At 21.8% G+C, this 22,762-nt stretch overlaps 1 protein-coding gene across 1 annotated transcript in view; it reads left to right on the forward strand.

The window, feature by feature from the left end:
- Nucleotides 1-22,762, forward strand: part of LOC129608779 (neural-cadherin) — a gene marked incomplete at its 5' end in the record, with an annotated part of 114,207 nt that overhangs the window by 34,396 nt on the left and 57,049 nt on the right. Inside the window, one exon of the mRNA XM_055520490.1 lies at nucleotides 13,432-13,569. Coding sequence (XP_055376465.1) covers nucleotides 13,432-13,569 — 138 coding nt within the window. The remainder of the gene's footprint in view (nucleotides 1-13,431; nucleotides 13,570-22,762) is intronic.

The following is a 22,762-nucleotide window of genomic DNA, read 5'->3' on the forward strand; positions in this document are numbered from 1 at the left end:
GTATTTTTTTTTTTTCCTTTCCTTGTTAAAATTTTTATAAAGTTTTCCGTTCAGTTTACTTTAAAGTTTCCGAAAAATCATCTTTTTTTTTTTTGTTTTGCCGCTGAATTTTCTTTTTTTTGTTAGTTTTGTATTTCCCCCCCCAACATACACGTCGTATATATATAGTTGATTATAATATGAAGAAGAAATATTTTTAAGTTTACAAATATAATATTTACATAATATATTGTATGTACGTATAAAGAATGTTTATTTCTGGAAAAAACAAAATGACATTGTTGACAGTATTCTTAAATATGAAAATGCAATATTTAACACATACTTGCATTTTGAAAAATCAAATAAAAAAATAATATTTAAGAATATTAATTAAAATATGCATAAATAATTAAAAATAAAAAATTTGTTTTCTATTTAAAAAAAAAAAAAAAGAATATTTAAACAGAAAAAATTTCGCTAAAAATTCAAAAATCAAGGGAGTTTATTGATAATTCCGCGAATTCTGTTTTCTTGTTAGAAGTTTCTTATAATTATGGTAATTCTTAACATTATTATTTTACAAATATCCAAAAAATTACCTTTAAAATAATCAAAAATCGCGAAATCGACCTGAAACAAAGCGATTTTAAAATAATGTTTTACCGTTAACCAAACAAAAATCTTTGCACACTCAGCGAAAATAAAAAAAGAGAAACTGTGCTAAATCGAAAAATTCTTATTTTGTGCAACTTAAGATTTAAGATTCCAAGTTAAGATTTAATTTGTTTCAGGCATCTCTTGATTTTGATCAAAAATTAATTAAAAACTTATAAGGGTATGCACTAAAATTGTAAGAATAACATACCAGATTAAATGATTTAATGACTATCAAACTAGACTTATAACAATTTTGATTGTAAACTCACAATTTTATGAAATTGAAATATAATAAAAAAATTTGTTCATTTCTATAATTTGTGGTAATTTTATAGAAACAACACTTATACTATTATAGTATTTAAAAAATCTATGCCATATAAATGTACCTACATGAATATTTTCAATTTATTTCAAATTTTGTTGCATTCAATTGGACAGTTTTGTGGATTCTGTTTAATATAAATTAAATGTCTTCCCAAATTTTCTATCAAACAAAATTCAAGAGTTAGATATTTACAAATAAAATTTTTGTAGTCAATTTATTTTAATCAAATCAAATAAAATTCTATGAGCAATCTGAATACATTCTATTTGAATGTATAGTTTTACAAATTTTCGAATACACAAAATATTTTATAAAGAAAAATTGAAATAAAATCTGTATAATTAGTCAAATATTTTGCAGTACTTAACTTAAATATTTCAATATTTTGCAATATTGCACGTATTTTTTATAAAATTATGTAAAAAATGCTGTTATAGAATTGAAATCACATATACATTTTTATAAATATTGTGCCTATAATTTTATATATTATACCATAGATATAATTTCAATTAATTTTAATTTAAAATAAAATCTATAAAAATTTCATAATATGAAGTACAAATTTAATTCTATTAATATAAAATTATATAATTATAAATTCATTATACATACACATATATACAAAAATTTGTAAGAAATTCAATTTCAATTATTTTTTTCTCATCGTTTCATTTTAATTGCGGTCCCTTTCAATTCAACATAACTATTAATTCACAAGTGAATTAAAATAAAAATATATAATTAAAATACAATAAAAAATGAATTTTTCTGATAAAATTTTGCATTAAAAAAAAAATTCCCTCAATTCTAATAAAATGTATTAAAATCTATATTGAAGATCTGGCAGAATAAGAAAATATGAATGTATATAGTAGATTAAATGCACACATATTATGTACTATGCAAGCATAATAATAATAATAGCAATACTGTTTGTGTACACTGAAAAACCCATTCATATTTATTATATTACGAGTATAATATTGTCCCTACATATACTCGTGTGTTGTGTGTGTGTATTTGAGGTAGTTTTAATATAAGTAAAAAATTCAATTGCTTTATTAGTCCATTCTACTCCGCCTTATTTTGATTCTTTTTTTTTTCTTTTTTAATTTAAAATATGTACATTTAAAAATTTTCATATAATCTTGAATCAGAATAAAAACAAAAAAAAAGGAAAAAAAAATTTTTTATATATTCCGTAAATTTGAATTGCAAAACTTTTATAATACATATAAGTATTTAAATAAACAGAGTGGTTTCGAACTGGAGTGATTTGTTTGAATTTTTTTGAAAAAAATTGCAGAGAACTCGGACAACAAGGAGTAGTTTTGAAAGATCAAAAAAAATCAGGTTAAAAAAAATTCTGTCTGACCAATATTCATAGTAGCTTCTTTACTGTTGAAGCTAGAAGAATGTGTAGTTCATCACTTTTTTTCTCTCAGTTAATAGAAATACATATAGGTATAGTGTCAATGATTGATGTCAGACTTACCCTTTTCAAATAATTACTGCTTAAAAATCAAATAAACTGCTAAAATAAGTGATTTATTTTTATACATTTTACACACGTAAATTTTATCAGGAAAGAAATCTCTCCGAGAGCCGCCTTCACAACAGTTTCACACCAACCAATATTTACTATATACATATATAATAAAAATATTATATCGATGGAGAATTGCAAAGATATATGCTAAGGAGCAAATTTTTCAAAATGCATTTTCTTACATCAATACTAATTTCAAACGATTTTCTTTCTGTGGTAAAGATTTTAGTGCCGTAGTTTACGAAATCGGTGTGGTTGAAATCTCTGTAAAATTTTAAATTTGTAACTTGGCATATCTCCGCTCTTTACCATCGATATTATATTTTCATACAGTCAAACTTCTGTTTTCAAAATTTCTTTTTTATTAATTATTTTTTAAATAAAATTTTAAAATCTTTTTCAAATGAAATGAATACGATTATATCTGTTTTCACTTATTTGCTTAATTAACATTTTGCTTTTTATATTAATTCAAAGACGAGCAGAAAGTAAACAGACAAGAGAATTTGAGGTAAAATTCTCATAACAGAGAATCATTCAAAGTTTTAAGGCAACAAACAAAATATTAATGAGAGTCAATTATTGAAATCTCATTTGAATTCAATAGTATTAGTCGCAATACTTCAATTATTCAATAAAATTTCAACTCAATTGAATTTTTTTTCACTTAAAGATTTCGTAATTCTTGAAAAAAAGTGTTCTACTGTAATCATACAAAAATTTTATACTATTTTTGTATAAAAATTTATTATCCTTTTTGGTTGCTTTATTTTTGCCAGAATATTTTTTTTCTTATTTTTTGCTTAGAAGAAAAAAATTAAAAGCTCTTAGAAATTTATGGGTGTTTTTCTTTTTTTTTTATACTGTGTTATAATATTTTATAATAATTTTTTCATATATAATTATTATATATATATATATACACTCATAGTTATTTATTATGTACATAATATTATGTTAAAATTTAAAACGACTATAGCAATTTCATTTATTAACATAATTTAACTTTCATCTGTTCCATTTGTATTTTTAAAATTTTGTATTCAAATTATTAAAAAAATAGAAAAAGAAATTAAAAAAATACTATAAAAAATTATTCATAAATTAAAAGATCATATTATGGTATATAATAAATAGTACATGCAATATGTAAATATTAAAATATTTATATAAATAAAGCTGTAGAGCTTGAATTATAGTTCTGAACTCAAAAAAAAAAAAAAAATTTTTAATTCTTCAAAAAACCTAACAATTTCTCGTATGTTTAAACTTTTCTCTAAATTCATTTAAATCTTATTAAAATTCATATTATTTACAGGAATATCAGTTTAATATATGTATTAGAAAAATGGAATTTTAATAAAAAGGACACAAAACTGATAAAATTTTAATTTAAAACAACTGTCCGAATATGTTTTATTTTTCATGAGAAAATCATATAAGAAAATAAAATAAAGAATTAGATTTTATTTAATAACAGACAATTTATTTCTAGATTAATTTGTAATTAAAAAAATTTTATATACGAGGCCATCTGGTCTTATATAATTAAAAATGTTTGTATTTTTTCCTAATAATTCAATATGATCTGCAGTTGTCGTTTTCCTTGTTGAAAATTTCATAATTTTTTGTATATATATGTAATTCAAAAAATTAATTTAAAATTGGGTTTTTATACAAATGAAAAATTTATTTAAAATTTTAAAAATATTATATTTTAAATTTTCTTGATTGCATTTCATTATCACATTACATTTTAATATAAGAACAAAATCTCTTAATTAAAATTTCATATCCGAATTTATGGCAATAGAATAATATTATTTTATTGTATTTGAGATGGGATTTTTTTGCTGTCATGCCATCGCTAAACAGATTAAAATTTTACATAAAAATTTTCTCTTATTATGAATGTTAATTATAACATACAAAAAAGTATTAATATTAGAATTGAAATTGTATTAAATATCTGTGAATTTCTGAGAGCTTGCAAACATTATTCTCTTAATTTTAGTACCAATCTCTATAATTAAATCTATACTCTTCCATATTATTGGACATGTTTGAAAAAAAAAGGAGCAGAATTATGAGAAATTCGAAATTATTTAATAAGTTTTACGAGTAATAAATTTTTAAATGCGAAATTTAAAAATTCTTGCAGTTTTTGCATTGAAGAGTTTTCATAAATTTCGAAATAAAACGTAAATTTTCTCCACTATATTATTCGAAACTATGTCAAAAAATTCAGCTAATCTGCATTTAATATTAACATTAGTGAAAAAAATTCAAAGTCATTAAACTCTTTGCAATATTTAACAATGAATAATTTATTAAAATAGAATAGAGTTAAATTTCATATTTGAATTATTAAAAAATTTTACACTCTTAAATCATAGTATCAATTAATTATAACATAATAATTTTTTTTTATCAAATTCATTAATCAAATTAAATAATATTTTGTTTTTTCAACAATAATATATTATATTTTTTCAACAATAATTATAATTATTATAATAATTAAATAATTAATAAGTGAAAAAATTCTGTCAACGATAAATATTTGATTAAAATATTTAGATATCATAAATTAAAATTACCAGACCACAAAACATACTATATATAACGTATGTATATATATAGATATTATTTAGTGTTATATAATATTATTCATTTAATTAACAAAAAATTTTTATGGTTCATATTTTACCCTATAGCATAGTGATAATATGACAACATTATAAAAATAATGTGCGTAAACAAAATATTAAAAATCTTTTGATATTTTAACCTATATAAGTTTATTTTTTACCTTTCCCTATATGTGTGTATGGGAAGGATAATATTGATATTTCAATGATTTGATCAATTTTCCATTTATGTTATGTGAACAAGGAAAAAAAATTGAATATTTCATTATAAAATAAACTTAAATTTTAATTTTAATTATAAACGAAATAATTGAAAAATTAACAAAAATAAATGAGCTAGATAAGTAGCGTTTGCATGACGAACTTTTATTCATGGATTTTATTTGATTTATTGAAAATTTTATGAGAATAAGTGGAATTCCGTGAATTTTGTTTGATTCAAAAAGAAACAAAATAATGGGCCATGTAATTTTCATCAGAAAAAATCCATAAACAATGTAAATTAAAATCCTATAATAAAATTAAATGCAAAATTAAGAATTATTTATGGCTATTCTTTAAAATTGCCGGAAATACAATTGATTTCACTTTTTATATTTTTATACAATTAATCTCAGAATTACTTAAAGCAGATTTTAAAAAATTTTTAACAAAAGTTACAGCATATTCGATTTCAATCAACAATATTGCGAACGGTAAAATTTGATTCCGACAATTTTTAATTGTAATGTCGTTTATATTGGCATAGAAATTAATATGCAAGTGTTACAAAGCCTTTAACTTTGAAAAAATTTTAAGCGTCGTACATTTTCCTATATTTGTATTTCTTTTACGAATCCAAGTTTAAATTGATTAATTTTCTCCGCCACCAGTTATAACATAAATTTTATTTACATTCACCTCAAGAATTTTTAACTCAAACTATCTCTACATAGCTATATTTAAAAAAAAAACAAAAACTGAACTATCATAAAATTTATAACAAGGTAATCTCTCTAACTTCTTTCAAGGCTCTCAAAAATAATACTTTTGTGGATTTTAAAAATTTACTTTATTTTATTCTTGGTTTTTTTTTTTCATTTTTTTAAATAACTTCTTATAAAATGCTTGAAGCAAGAAGCATCATATCCTTAATATATAATTCATTAAAATATAAGATGAAGAGAAAACCTCAAGTGATTGCTATGTAATTTTCTTTGAAGTTTAATTTAATACTATTACATTAATATTTATAACTTTTATAATGGCTTATCTTAAAAGTAAAAAGACATCTCATAGAAAATCACAAAGGATTTATCACCTACTTGGCGACAGAATTATTACACATAGAACATGATATATATGTACATATATATATAGAATATTATATGGTACAAATGTTTGTAATAGAAATTGAAATAAGGAATTTTAAACGAGCCATATTACACTTCCTTAGGGGTTTATAACAAAAAAGGTGCACAAAAAACCAGAAATATTTGCCCTATAGTAGAAAAAATTTTAAATTTTCATTGACAGAATACATTTTTGTTGCTTAAAATTTTTTTTCACATTATAAAACTTTTTAAAAATTTTATTTTTAATTCCCAATTTCAGTATGTAGCTTTAAAGTAATTCATACAACATTGTAAAAATTATTATATAAGGTCAAATATTCAATATCAATTTCTTACAATTCAATAAACGAGCACAATTATTGAATTATAAGGGTTGAAACCTTAAAACTTTTATTTAAACTTTTTGTTTACATTATTAAATTATGAAATTAATTATAAAAATAAAAAAATATATTGAAAATGAAAAATTAATTGAAAAAAAAATTACTTCAAGAATTAAAAAGAAAATATTTTTCTTTAATTAAAATTATTAATAATCATAATTACAAAATAATTTTGTAGTTGCAATCAAAAATGATCTAAGTCAAATTAGATGTTTTTGAAATTAAATTCATTTTTGGATTTCATTGCACATATAACACTTTGTAATTATATGTTTTACCAAAATTTTTGGTAAAATTTAGCTCACTTTCAAAGTTATCTTAAAATTAAATATCAATTTTTGACAGCTTTTTTGACAATTAATATAAAAATGATTTTTCAATAGTTTAGTTTTTATCCTGTCAAAATTTCGCTTATAAACAAATACATACTCGTACCTATATAATTTCATTCAAGATTTTAAGCCATAAACTTTAGAGTTAATTTGCTTAATTTTGACTTAACAGATTTTTCTTTATTATACGCAGAATTCACAAAACACATCAACAATTACTTATTGTACATTTTAATTTATATTCATAATATTATATAATATTTTTCAATAGAGGTACTATAATTCTGTAATAAATATTGTAAAATACATTTTTAATTATAAAATAATATTTTAAATATTAATTTAATTGTAATTGAATATGATTAGTGTTGCCGTTTAAAGATGACTAAATTTCGAAGCAAGACTCTTTTATTAACTTCCAATTTGTAAACGATATTGAAATAAGCTTTGATAATATTATTGATATTGAATTGAGAGATACAGTTAGTAAACTGTTATAAAAATTCTAAATAGATGAACTTGAATATATAGAATTATAGATGAAGTAAAAGTACTAATTTCTACAAGTTTGCAATATTATTGCCAAGTATCTTATATATAAAAAAAGTTCCTATATATAATAATTTTTAAATATTAAGTTAGTACTAGAGAATCTAAGACGTTATTATACTCGCTGATTACTAATATTTACTTTAAACTCATAACCATAAATCGAACAAGTGACAAATTAATTGTATTTAATTTGATTGTCAATTTTTACATTACTGGTCGCAGCAAAATGTTTATAAAATAAATTTTTAAAAAAAAATCTACAACATACCAAATAAAACAGAACGGTAACACTTGTAGTCACAATTTAAACAAACACATGTATATTGAATCCAATATATATCATTGGAAAGAATCACTTTTAAAAATTTCATTTTAAACTTTTCTCTTAAAAATTGAAAATTTTTTTATATATCCAATTAAATTTTTTTTTTATTTTAAATGCATAAATCCCCATCTAGTAACTGTACTTTTACATTATACTGTTATATACTTTGTGATATATAAATAAGTGCTCATTCCTATAACTCTTATACTACAAGTATATGTATGTTCTCATACATACCAAAATATTATAGAAAAATTTTTATTGTAAATTATTATTACTGAATTTTCAAGAGTTTTATAAAATTAAAAAAAAAAAATCATATGTTCAGAAAATACAAAGAATGGAATAAAAAAATTAAAATTCTATTTTTCAAAATTTATGAAAGTAATTAACTCTAATGGAATATTCACCACCGTAACGTCCTGTTTTTCCACTAAAAAAAAGAAAAATGTAAAACATTATTTTCGAAGAGAAAATTCCTTTTTTTTTTCTTTTTTCATTTCTTTGAACATTAAAACAAACAAAAATTCCTATATATATATATATATATATATATATATAAATAGGAATATATATATATATATAGAAGAAAAGAAAAGTATGAAATCTGAATTTTAAAGTAGTTTTTATTACAAATAAGCTTTTAGACTAAATAATATTTTTGGACTTTTCTAAACTAAAGCCAAAAGGAAATATGGTCCATATTTTAAAATGGGTAACAGAAGGACTTGAATTAAATATTAAAGCAAAAATCTGAAATTGAATTGAAAATATAAAATTACTGTTACAGTGTTAATAAAAATGAATTTGTCAAATAATTTTGAGATCCAGAATATTCTTCGGATTTAATATTTAAAATGAATATATTTCGTATTTTCGATGACATTATCCCGAAAATTCGAATTATTTCAAAATTACATTGAAATAAGAATACAATACTACTGTACTGACAATATCAAAATAAAAATTTGATCGAATTGCAATCATTTTCAATCGATTTTTCACTAAAACAAAAATTTAGTGGTAACTTTTTTAAAATTTAAGATGAAAAATATTTATTTAAAAATTTTCAATTTTAAATGAAAATTTCAAATTTCCTTTGATTTTATTGCATATAGCCACAAAAGGTATGAGAAATTAATAAAATAAAATTAAAAATAACATTACTTAAGTATTGAAAGTTATTCACGTACATATTTACATATATATAGGTAAGGATTACATTATTATTCAGAAAAATTAATTTTTATAAGAAAATATTTTTAATTTTAATGCAATTTTTTTTTTTTATCATAGAATTTTAAATAATATTTTAATGGATTTTAATGAAATAATATTATAGGAAAAACAAAGAAATTGAATAAATATTTTTGCATATTGGAAAAAAACCCTTTAAAAAAAATTATTTGAATATTAAAGGTTTTTAAAGTTTAAGTAATGTCCATTTTATTTGAATAAAACATTCAGGAAGGAGATTATTTTAATAACACCTTAATTTTTAATAATTCGTTTTTATTCTATTTAGATTTTGGCTTTTTTTATAATAATTATTTAAATTTTTTTTATGCAATTGCTAATTTCAGAATTAATGCACATAAGTGTAATAATTACCGACAGCTTTGCATAAAATTAGGGGGGTTTTGTGATGACACTAAATTTCAAAATATGAATTTTTAGTTGAAATACACTTCTGCATAATAGGGAAGCATAAATAAATTATTTTTAGAAAGATTTTCGTTTGTCGACATGTGTGTATCTCAAGTTCGGTTGAACCGATTTTCAAAAAAATTTATGTAAGTTTATTCTGTCTATATCACGGATTGATTAACTTTTAGGATATGTCAGGGACTTCAGGAACTTTTTGTGGGTCGATTTTACATTTTTTTCCATATAAAGCGAAATAATCAACGAATTTTGGGCTGTTAAAAAAATGAACTGGTAAATTTTTTGTAGTAAATTGACTATAAAGTTTCGTTTCCCTAAAAATTTTTTATATTAAAATTTTCGAAACTTTTTCCAACAATCACGTTCTAGTCTTATACATTTTACAAATTTACACGCCACTAAATTGGAATTAAAATAAAAATTGTTAAGTAAGTTATTTAAATTTTCGAAATATTCATGTACTTTATAGGGCACTGGCATTTTTCTGGTTGCCATATATTTTTTCATTTCATTTGCTTTTACTATTAACAAAGTAAAATAAAATTTATTAAAATAAAGAATCCATTACACAAACAAGAATTTTTTGGTTACGTTTAAAAAAAAATATTTATTCAAAATTTATTCAAATATTTTAGCATCTTTTTTACAATTTAAAACTCATCAAGATCAAAAGGTTTTAAATTCCATCAAAAAATATTTAAAATAAATTTGAAAAATAAAAATGCATGTAGGTTCAAATATGCGAGTTTTCACCTTACAAACTATGAAAAATGAATAAAATTTTAAAGAACAATGTTATATAAACGTTTATGATCTATCAGCTTTAATTTTAAATTAAACTAAAATTAAATTTAAAAAAAATCACAATTTATAATTGGAATACTTTAATAAATTTATAGTGGATTCTTTCAGGTTTTTCTAAAACTTAAATTATACATGCAAATTCCAATAACAATTATTTTTTATTTGAAAATATTCACAATATTTTCACTTATTACTCTTAATACTACTCTAAAAATATTTTAAAGGGCACCTTAAAGTTTTACATATAACCATTTCTATTCTCATTTTATTTAGCTAATTATGCGAAAATTTTAATTAAAATATTATTATTGAAAATAATTCAATGCAAATGATATTTTATATAATATGAAAATTAATTATATTCTCATAATACTTAGACTAATTTAATTAAAATGAAATAAATACGAATATACATTTATACAAGTAGACATAAAATTATATACAATTATTAAAATTGACAGTATTATTATTTTTATTAAACTAATTGTTTATAATCCCCTTTATATAATGTAATAAATGCATAGAAACAAAATTAAAAATGAAATAGAGCTTTGGAATTAAAATGTCTTACATGAATTTTTCAAATTTATTGAAGAATTGAGTATTAAATTATGAGATTCTAAGCATATATTAGACGTTCATGCATTTACTATACACACTTAAATGAAATGAGCGAAATTCTCACAACAACCGTAATGCAACAGTAATAAAACAATTCATTGACCATTGTTTATATTTTAGTGTTATTTTTGAGAAATTCATTGCCATTGCCATTGAATTATGTAATATAACCCCTGTCCATTATTTTAGGAAACTAAACTCACGAGTCAAGATATCCAGATTCAATATGAATGTATAACAAAAATATGAATTAATTTTTATAGTATACTCGTAGTATTATACATTAAATTAATTACTATAAAAATTTTCACTGAATAAATTTTCACTGAATTATAATTAATTACTATAAAAATTTTCACTGAATAAGTATAATTATGAAGTAAGGAGTATTTAATTAAACTACTTTAAAATATTTAATCGCGCGAAGGTATAAATTGCACTTTTCATTTGGTATTGAAATTTATTTCCCTCATATAAAAAATGTTTGAAAACCATTCCTAAATTCATAATTTTAAATCTTCAATCGGGTCAAGTTTCAAATTACTTAAATTTATGAAACGATCGCAGGGAAAATTACCTGATAAAAATACTTTTGAAGTTTTAATTAGAGAAGAGTGGGATCTTTCAATTAAATTTTAATCTTTTTGTTGCATTCTCTTGAATTAATAGTTGGACCCAGCGCCGGATCTACCATATATGCAAAGTAAACATTTGCAAAGGTCGTCGGAAAGAAAGGAAGCCGAAAATCAGGGGCGCCATTGAAAATTTTCAAAAGAAAAACTAAATTTTGAAAAATAAAAATTTTTTCAATTACATTTCCAGGGTGCAATTCCATGATCAATCTTGTATTCAGATTATAAGAAAGAGGATTTTTTTAACTTCAAAGTGCAATGTTTATTGCATATTGCTTTGAATAGTGCAAGGACATACTTTTTGACGCTTGGGGCGTTGAGCAAATCAGAAGCGGGCCTGCTTAAACACGCGTTCTTCATCATTAATTACTCTTATATTGATTGTCATGTTGTACAAAATATTTAAAATCATTAATACTTTTTTTTCAATTATTTAAAAAATTCATCAAGTAAAAAACGAATTTATTAATAAAATCCGAATTTTTATCTGTTTTCGATATAAAAATAATTTATTTTTAAGCAATTAAATTTATAATAATAATTTTTAAATATTCTTGGACCATCTGTTTATCCTAAATGTTTTAAATGGAAAAATCGCAGATACAGTGATATGTGTTAAATTTTAGTGTTTAAATTTTTAAATATATATTTAAATATTGTTGATTTAATTAGAAAAACAAATTGCAACAAATCTACAACTCTATATTTCTTTAAAATTTTCTTAAAAATATTTTAAAAAATTAAACGCATTGTGTATAATGAAAGTCCAAAGATCAAAGAATTCTAGTATGCTACTGTATATGCAGAATTCATATACAATTTTGTAATTTAATTATAATTAAAATTATTTTTGTATTAAGGAAAAACTAGTATTTATTGTCAATAATTATTGAGTATTTAAATATTGTAACTGTTTGGTAATAAGAATTATTCAATTTATTACTAGAATATAATGTAGTAAAATAACTAAATTTTAAGAGTAATACTGCGTTAATCTCTGATAGCACTAATATTGTGGTATGCTACAGAACAATTCAGCTTATAAATTATCATTACCAAATCTTATAGTACACAGTATTACATATATATATATAAATATTTTGTATTAGCATATTTGAATATTGCTTGTAAGAATATTAATTAAATTTCGTAGTTTTTGCAATTTATAATTTAAATATTAGAGTGGTGAACTGTATATACTTGCATGATAACATTTTGTATTTATTTTAAATAATTGTTATTTTATTGCTTTTGAACTCATTGCATGCGCTTTATGTAGTATGTAATTTATGTTGTATACTGTAAATTTTTATTTAATTTGTTTTTTAAAGCTAACAACATCAAACTACAAATTTTAAGATCCGAAAAATTCTAATTCTATAATTAAATATTGTTAAATTTTTTAATACTCGTATTTCCTTACAAACATTTTTATAAAAATTCAAGTTACATTTTTCTAAATGTCACGAGATCGTAACTTTTGTAGTTTTATGTTATAAATTTTTATTAAAAAACAAAAATTTTGTCAAATCTTTTCTTCTGTAATTAATATATGTATTTCTTTTATTCTGTTCATTTCATATTAATTATGAAAAACAAATAACAATAAACAGGTGACAGCAACTGATGGTGATAAAGATCGGCCTCAAAATATTGTTTATTTCTTAACTGGGCAAGGTATTGATCCAGATAATCCAGCCAATAGTAAATTTGATATTAATCGAACAACCGGAGAAATTTTTGTATTAAAAGTAAGTACAATTTGCATTTCTGTTTTATTTTATTATCTTTAAAAATTTATTTAATTATGATCAAAATTTGTAATATCGGAATAAGAGTACATGAGGTATATAAGTACAATAAACGTTGCTAATAAATGTTTACGTAAAAACCTTTATCCCAAAATTTGCAATATTTTATTGGAGATAATTTTTTTTTGTATTTTATATGCTGCTAAACCAACTCCATTTTAAATCGGCAAATTTAAAAGCTATTCTCAAAATTAATATTAAGTATATCAAAAGAGTTTTATGATACTCTTACGAAAGCTGCTGATAGGATATTAAGGGCAAAACAACTTATATTTTAAATAAGTAAACGTTTCTAGAGTCAAAATACGAGTATTGTAAAACTATTTGAAAAACTACAATTCGTGAAAAAAATTCATAATGCAAGAATTCATTCCATAAAAAAATTCAGAAGAAAATTAATTTTCTAAAAATTATAGTTCAATTTCAAAAATTCTTTACATATGTTGGAACACTTATGTAGAATCAAAATTTCTCCATTTTACCTTTGTAAAAACCGTTACCTAAAAACTACCAATATAATTTTTAAGCATAATATTACCGTTACTCTGTATGTATTCTAAAATCTTTATAAAAATCAAGGATTTCAGAGCTCATCACTATTCTACAGAGCATTTAAATCATTTTGTGTCAACTACAGAGCTCATAATTTCAAGACCTTGTAATTTCGTAATAAAAAGATCGCTCAAATAAAGGTATGGAAACAGATATTGTTATATAATTTTTATGTATGTCAGTACGTGTACAATATATGTTTGTATATTCATAAATTTATCCTCAATATAAAATACTCTATTGTATTTAAAATTTTATTATTAACGATATAAATACATACAAGCATTATGTATTATATGTGCAATTATGTACTTACAAAACTAAAACATGCAACCGACAATTTCGGGTTAAATAACATCTACATACAATGTGTATATATATATATTGGTATGTAATAAAAATATGGTTTGTTTCTGCAAGTTTATTACAATCATACATAAAATTTTAACATTATAAAACAAAACAAAATAAATATTAACTTGAGAGATATTGTTTTTTCTCTCTCTTATTGTTATTATTTTTGAATTTGACATGAATAATCCTTTTCTCTTTTACTCTTGACCAAAATATTATGTATGTACAGAATTAGAAAATAAGATAATAAATAAAAAAAAAAATTAAATTATTCAAAAATTTAAACCGAATAGAATCGGAGTGAATTTTCAATTCTCTTGTAGTTTTCGCTATATGAAATATCTAGAAAATTTTACAAAATTACACTACAGGATATTTTTTTTTTATTTTTGACTTTTGAGATAATTTTTTTTTTCTCTTCTCTTAATTTTAAACACAAGGATTTTATAATATTGTTTACAAAGGATTCTAAATAACAATATGAAAACCATAACGCCCTTGTATTATTTTTAAATTTCATAAAGTTTTAATATTATAGAAGTCAAATAATTTAATATAAAGTACGATAATTTACATATATACAAACCTTATTTTGTAATAAAATTCTGAATTTTTATGAAATTTACAGCATATGTTTGCAAAATTGAAAATGAAAATTGTAGGTTTGCTTTTAAAATTAAATTACTTTTAATGGAAGCCCATAACAGGTGAACTCACCACATAAGTTTGTCGTAATAAATTATTTAACAATCTATTAGTTACAACTGAAATTTTCAAATTATCAAAAGACTCAATTTAGCAATTGGAAGTATAGTAAACTGAATTATGCATTAGTGCAGTATTAATGAAATTTCGAAGTCACTGTTTATGTTAACAAACCCCAAACACTTAATAAACATAATATTAAATAATATTACGTAAAGACAAACTGAATATAAAATATAAGAAATTTATGATAATATTCATTAAGTATAAGAAGCGACAAAATCTATGGTGTTTCATTGTAGAACAATTTAGGATACTTAGCTATCTAACTAGGTTATATTAGTATGGGCTATCAAGGTTATATTAAATTTTTTTGATTTTCATGTTCATTTATTTAAAATTGGATTTCTTATGGAAATCCTTTAGTTGAATTACTTTTATCATTCATTGTTTGAATCAATTTCATTTTAGAATGAATTAAGAGCAAAATATTACTCCATATATACATAAAATGGTATAATTTCTTAATTGATGAAATTTATAATGTTCCATGTATTTTGAGTTATAAATAAAGAATAAAAAAAATAGTAAAATAATTTTTTCTTTCATAAACTACATAACGAGAAAAGGGCAAAAGAGTGAATACAAAAAATACATTTTTTTTAAAACATAAAAATTACTCATCTCTTTGAGTAATAAATACCCAACATAATTGCTTGCACACACAATATCTTCAGTTCATGTATAAAAGTGCACGATATACAAAATAATTAGAAAAAGGAACATAATAATACAAAGGGTCATCTCAAAAGTTCAGAAAGTGAATTTGTATAGGTATAGATCAAGCATTATAAACCCCAAGCAATATAAATGAATATATATGTATATATATATAAAAAAAATTTATTCCTGTATGAAGTGATAATAGAGCGAACTAGAATTTCATAAATGTACTATTAAAATGACAAAAGAATTTAAAAATATTCAACTACATGCACACATGCACATAATGTATATATGTATGCTTTTATTATAATAAAACTGGACTTGTTGTTCAACTATTTTATTATTAGAATGCAAATATTAAAAGGATGTGTAAAAAATATCCTTCAAAATATGTATTTATATATATATACAATATATATATATATATATATACAAGAAAGTTCTTATAATAGAAATAAGAAGAAAATTATTTTATATAGTGGATTAAAGCAAGAATTATAAATTCGGAAAATATTGGCACATTAATTTTGAATATTTTCACTTCATTGATTAAGCCCGTTTTCGAAAATTCGGCAATGGCGATAAAACTAGACTGTTTAACTAAAATGGTGTGTTTGCGGAATTTGAGCTTGTAGAGTTAAAAAATTAATTCCTTTATTAATGACATATGATTAATTTTTAACAGTGGTGACCATACTACCTTGTCTTGGCAACATTTTATATAAAACCTTTTTTAGTATAGGTATATGTGTTTATATGTGTTGATTCTGTTATTTTATATGTTATACTCGTATTGTATAATTAGTCATGTTCTAAATACTGAATTACTTCTAAAAATGAAAGAGACACAGACTAATTTTACTCAGCATTTCAAATCGACTTGTTAAAATTTATAAACTTAACTGCGTGTTTGTATGTGATTTGCCAACGAACTAAAATGGCGAAAAAAAGTATCATGTAACAATTTTCATTTGTCAATATTGTATTTGTTAACACATTTAAAAATAAATTGAATTAGTTTCATAATTTCTAATATTATACTAAAAATTTTGTAGCTGAAGATTGAGAGCCCATAATTAAAATCATAAAAAAGATTAATTGTTGTCATAATATTGAAACTATTATATTGATATTTACTTTGCTAATAAATTAATAATATTATAATTTTTAATAATAATATTTTTTTTAAAATTATTATTTACTTGATTTTCGAAATTTATTGTCACTATTCATATTTAAAGCTGTTTTTTGACAGAAAGCAGTATACATTCCTAATTTTTATACAACAGAAAAAAAATCTGCTCTTTAATTATAAGTTCTTTATGGAAAAAAGTTGACTTTAAGTGAGATTTATATGACATAATCGTTATCGAATTTTTATATATTGGGGTAATTTTAAATTAGAGATTACTATACTTTCCTACAGCAATTTCTAGCATAAAATTATCCCGATACAGAAACCTTAGTTTAAAATCATAAAACAATTTGTAATTTTTCGAGTCAGACCTCTATTAAAAATTTATAATTCAAATGATAAATTTTTTTAAGAGAAAACAAGTAATGTACATATTTTGGTACAAAATGTTAACGAAGTAGCTAGCTCTCGTTTAATTCACAAAAAAAAACGTAAAAATTTTCAACTTTAAAATTATTACATAATACATAAATTGCATATATTTTTAACCACAATAAAATTTTCATCATTATAAGATTCATCTTTTCAAATAATTATATATATATTTTCATATACTCATACATAATACTTATGTGCACACACGAGTATATAAGAAAACTTTAAATAAATCAAAATTACTTTTTAAGTTCAAAAACCACAAATAGTTACAAAATAATATAGAGAGAAATGATTACAAAAAAAAAAAATAATGATGAAAGGAAAACTTTATAATTTAGTTTAAAAATTTGCATTTAGAATTTGATATACTTACAAAATATAAAATATAAGTATATGTGGACGCCATCTTATATATACATACAAAATGTATATATAAATAAAATTTCTCCATCTAAAAAATCATCTAAATCCTCTTGTATATTTTATAAAACTTGTTGTTTTTTTTGTTTTTTTGCGTTAAAAGCGATTCAAAAAGAGAATTTCGTTCTTTGATTTTATTAATGTTTGTCAAGAATTCTATTTGAAATATAAGCACTTTGAATATACATATATATATATATATATATATAATAATTTATGACCTTTTCATCAAAGTTATTTTTAAAAATAAAAGAACTTGAACTACATATTTTAGAATCATTATGAATAAGACAACGAGTTAAAGAAGGGCATTTCATAAAAATTTTATTTTTATAGAATATATTATATGCACTACATATATATATATATGTAAATGTAGTATAGATCTTGTTTGTTAAAAGAAAGAAATGATATATTAAAGCATTTAATTTAACTTTGATTACAAAACAACATACATACATACATATATAAGTATATAAGGAAATTTGAAACTTTGTGTAGGTGCTATAACATTATATATACGAGTATAACCTTGCATATATATTTTAGAAAGTGGAATACTTTATATTTTATAAATTTATCATTATTACTAGAAAACTTTTATATATGAATATGTATGTAGTTTTGCAATTAGAAAATTTTATTTTCCCTTCAATAACTAGTAATATTTGGCAAAAGTTATTTTGAGGTGCATACATACATAAGTATTTATAACGCTATAAAATGAACTAGAATTACGTTATTTAAGTTGTATAATGCTAAATGCAATTATGTATAAATTATCGTAAAAAGTATAAATGGAAATTTTTGAATTTTCAAAAAAAGTATTCTATAATGTCATATTTGCTCGAGGAAAAACAATTATTCCACTATTAATTTATATTTAAATTTGACTAATACATATAATACGGCACCTATTTCTTATGACTGTATGCTTACAAGATATGATTTTCAATATAAACTTAAAATTTATAAAAGGCATTAAAAGTTGTTATTGAAAATTTTAAGTATATATTTAGAATATTTTATATTTAACAGAAATTAAAATATACTACTTACATTTCCATATTCTTCTTTTCCTAATTGTACTAGGAAACAGGCACTTTTCCATGCTATTACTAGGTATACTCTGAAATCTCTTAAAACAATATTAATTGTTTGATTCTTGTGTAATATAGTATTATAACAATTCTTTTGTTAGTACTGGTAGTCTATACTATATGCTGAAAGAGCTTAAATATAAGAAAAATATTAAAATAAAGATTAAAAAATTTAACATCCTTTACGAAATGGATCCTTTGATTAAATCATAAATAATATATTTAAAAAATCATGCCATTAGTATATTTAAAATAAATTTAAAAATAAAGTGATTATATCCTTTTCAAGGATTTTTTTTATAATTATTTAAAAATCAAATAATTTTTTTTTATAAATGCCGAATTTTTAAAAGAAAAACTTAAAATTTTTTTCATATGTATAATAATTTAAAAGAATGATGGTGATTCTTTTGTAATCTTAAATAATATATAGGAAGTGATTAAAATCTTTAATTATATAACACTATTTTGCCATTAAAATTAAATTGTAAGATGAAAATTATTTTTCATCTTATAGTTGCAATTCAAAAATATTCTATCACAAGTCTATTAAATTTAATTTTTAATTTTTAAAAAACAAGATTTCCTTTTGTTTTAAAATACAAAAATTTTAATTTTTTATTAAATTTACAATTTAATTTAAATTTTACTCTAAATTTTAATAATAAAAAAATTTGATATAATCACCACATAATCGTAAATTTATGTATCCGCAATGTAAATTTTCTAGTTTAGTCAAACTGTTACAGAAGATTATGAAAATGCGTTTTAAACATTTCTTTACAATTTTAAAGGCACAAGTAAGTTGTTAGTTAATATTTTTCGGAAAATGTAAATTTAGCTCTTAGTAGAATTTCGTTTTGTGCCATTCGAATACCCTTAAAGTTCCCCAGTTAGTTTCAGTAACAATCAGTACTTCAAGAACAACAATCAATAAATTTCAAGAATTTCTATTAATTAGTTCCGTAGATATGGTAAAACATATAAAATCGGTCCCTAGTGAAAATTCAGTTTCCGAGCACTGATAAATATTTCCAAAAAAGTTTATTGTTTAATCATCCCAAATTTAAATATCAAATTTCAAGTTGATTATTTCTCTCTCTATATGTGCATAAATGTAAGATCGGTCCGTAAAAAGGTCAAGTTCCTGAAACCTGACATATCTCAAAAGTTAATCAGTCCGTGACATATAGCCGAAATAAACGCACATTTAAAATTTTATCAAATTCGGTTTTGCCGAACTTGAGACACACGCGTTGATGCAGACACCGCTAAACCGTCATCTCTCCAAAAAAAAAGTTTATTTACGCTTCCATACTTCCAAGGAAGTTGCGTTCCCACCGAAAGCTTGTCATCTGAAATTTGGTGACATCACATCACTTCACTTATTGCAATGCCAGTGGTAAAAAACCAATCACTTTTAACAATTACTACACTTTTTGTACACTTTTCTCCTAATAATCAATTAATTTTGAAATATTCAAAATGTGTTATCTCTGAAAAATTTTTCAAATATAAAGTTAAAAAATTTATCACTTAATATATAAAATGCAATCAATGTGACACTTTTATTAATTTAATAACTCGACACATTTAAAATAAATAAAAAAAAACTACTCAATACATACATACTTGCTTACATGATTTTAAATTAAAATCTTTTGATGGTCTTAATTAATTTTAAAATCATTCAATTGATTTGGCATAGCACTAATGAATGTACGTAAAAGTATGAACTTTTAATGTGATTTTAATATTAATATTGTTGAAATTTAAGTACTAACATAATGAACAGATATGTTTGAGTGTACATATTTTAAAATATGTGTCAATTGATCATTTAAGTTTATATTTACTTTATAATAAAATGATTTTATAAAATACAAAGATAATTTTTATAATTGAGTTCAAAATACTTACACGAACCTATATTCCACATAAATATTTTGTTTGATTTTCATAAATTATTGAAATTTTAATATCAAATATTATATTTAAACTCATCAACAATTATTTTAAATTAAAAGTAGACCAACAAGTACTCATGTAACAGTATATTGAGTATTGACAAGTTGATTTCTTTTTTTAAACGTTCATTTATAAATTATTAGACTTCAAAATATTAAAATTATTTCTAAATATTAATTTTGAGATCATAAAATTATTGTGAATTATTTTTAACTTGAAATTTTATTAGAATACTCGTAACATTGTTAATGAATTGTCCAAGTGTATTATAGTGCATTTTATAATTGAATTTGAAGCTGTTGAATTGTGAACCTTATAAACTGAACAAATAATATTTTTGATGCAAACCACATTCAATTTTTGAAAATGAATTTTTTGTTTTGTGGATCTTGAATCGATAGAATTAAATTTTATTACTAAAGTTTGCAATTAATTAAATTTTTCCATTAGAAATGCTTATAAGAGCTTTATTATTTAAATTTTATTAATTAAAAAATTATTTAAGAAATTAGTCACTTATAAATTGATTACTTTGTTAAGAAAAAGTTAGGTGTTGAATTTTTTAATGGTTTGTGTCTTTAATAAAACATCTGATTCCTTGTTCAATACTTAAATGTCAAATGGAAAATTTTCAATTGTTTAAACAGTCTTCTTTTGTGGCAAAATAAAGAATATTTTTCAATAAATCACTTAATTTGAAAACGATTTAGTTAATGATAGTTGACTTCTGTATGAATGCGAGAAATTAAATTAAAATTTATAAAATCAATTTAAATTTTGAAAATTTCACTTCAAATTATAATAATTTTCCAAATTTGTTCATCAAAAACCCATACATTTTTTCACTAAGATTAAGATCTGTTTGATATTTAAAGATATACTTGCAACCTCTTTGGTAAATGGGGAATTTCCTTTTATTTTTCAATAGGCATACACAGAAAAATGCGGTTTGTTACATTTGGTAACTGTTACAGCTGTAGTGAAAGGGTTAAATCTACTTTTGTGTGGACTACCAATTTCACAACAGCGAAAGAAAAGAAAAAATTATTGAAGATCTTTAATGGCTTTCCTGAATTCAATGTGTACTATCTAATTTAGTGGAAATGTAACATAAGAATTCATATATTCTTATATACATAGAATTCATATAATTTTGGATTAGTAAACTTTTAGTGAACATACCTGTTAAAATATAATTTGGAATACATGTAATATGTGAAATTGTCCTCACATAACGCCACTTTAAATTGTATTAAATTGTTTTGCAGGGAAAATACGAAAGGTGAGCCCCAAAATGCTGTAGCATATTAATATTAAACACAATTCAGCTTATGAGTGTAAATTTTTGAATTGCGTGGCAATACAGATTTAAATTTATAAACCGCTTTCTTAATAGTCCGCATTCATACACCTAACGTATCCAAATTTTTAGTTAAAATTCCATGTAATTTTTATATGCTATTTTAATAGGATCTCAATGAAGTTTTGCTCTAATAATTCGTACGTTTTCTATATATTTTTAGTCAGAATAGTCAATTTCTTATTTGCTCCATATGCACATTAAAAACTACTTTGTAATCGATTTACATTGAATGGAGTAAATTGTGCATTGTGGCTTATCCGATATAAGATATTTCGACAAATACTTAAGTGACAGTCTTAAAAATAATATACAATTCCGTAATGCGCATTTCAATAACACTTTATCGGACCAATTTTTTTTCTAAGTTCTAAC

The sequence above is a fragment of the Condylostylus longicornis genome, unplaced genomic scaffold, assembly GCF_029603195.1.
Source record: "Condylostylus longicornis isolate FDR11 unplaced genomic scaffold, ASM2960319v2 ptg000034l, whole genome shotgun sequence".
In the NCBI taxonomy this organism is placed as follows: Eukaryota; Metazoa; Arthropoda; class Insecta; order Diptera; family Dolichopodidae; genus Condylostylus; species Condylostylus longicornis.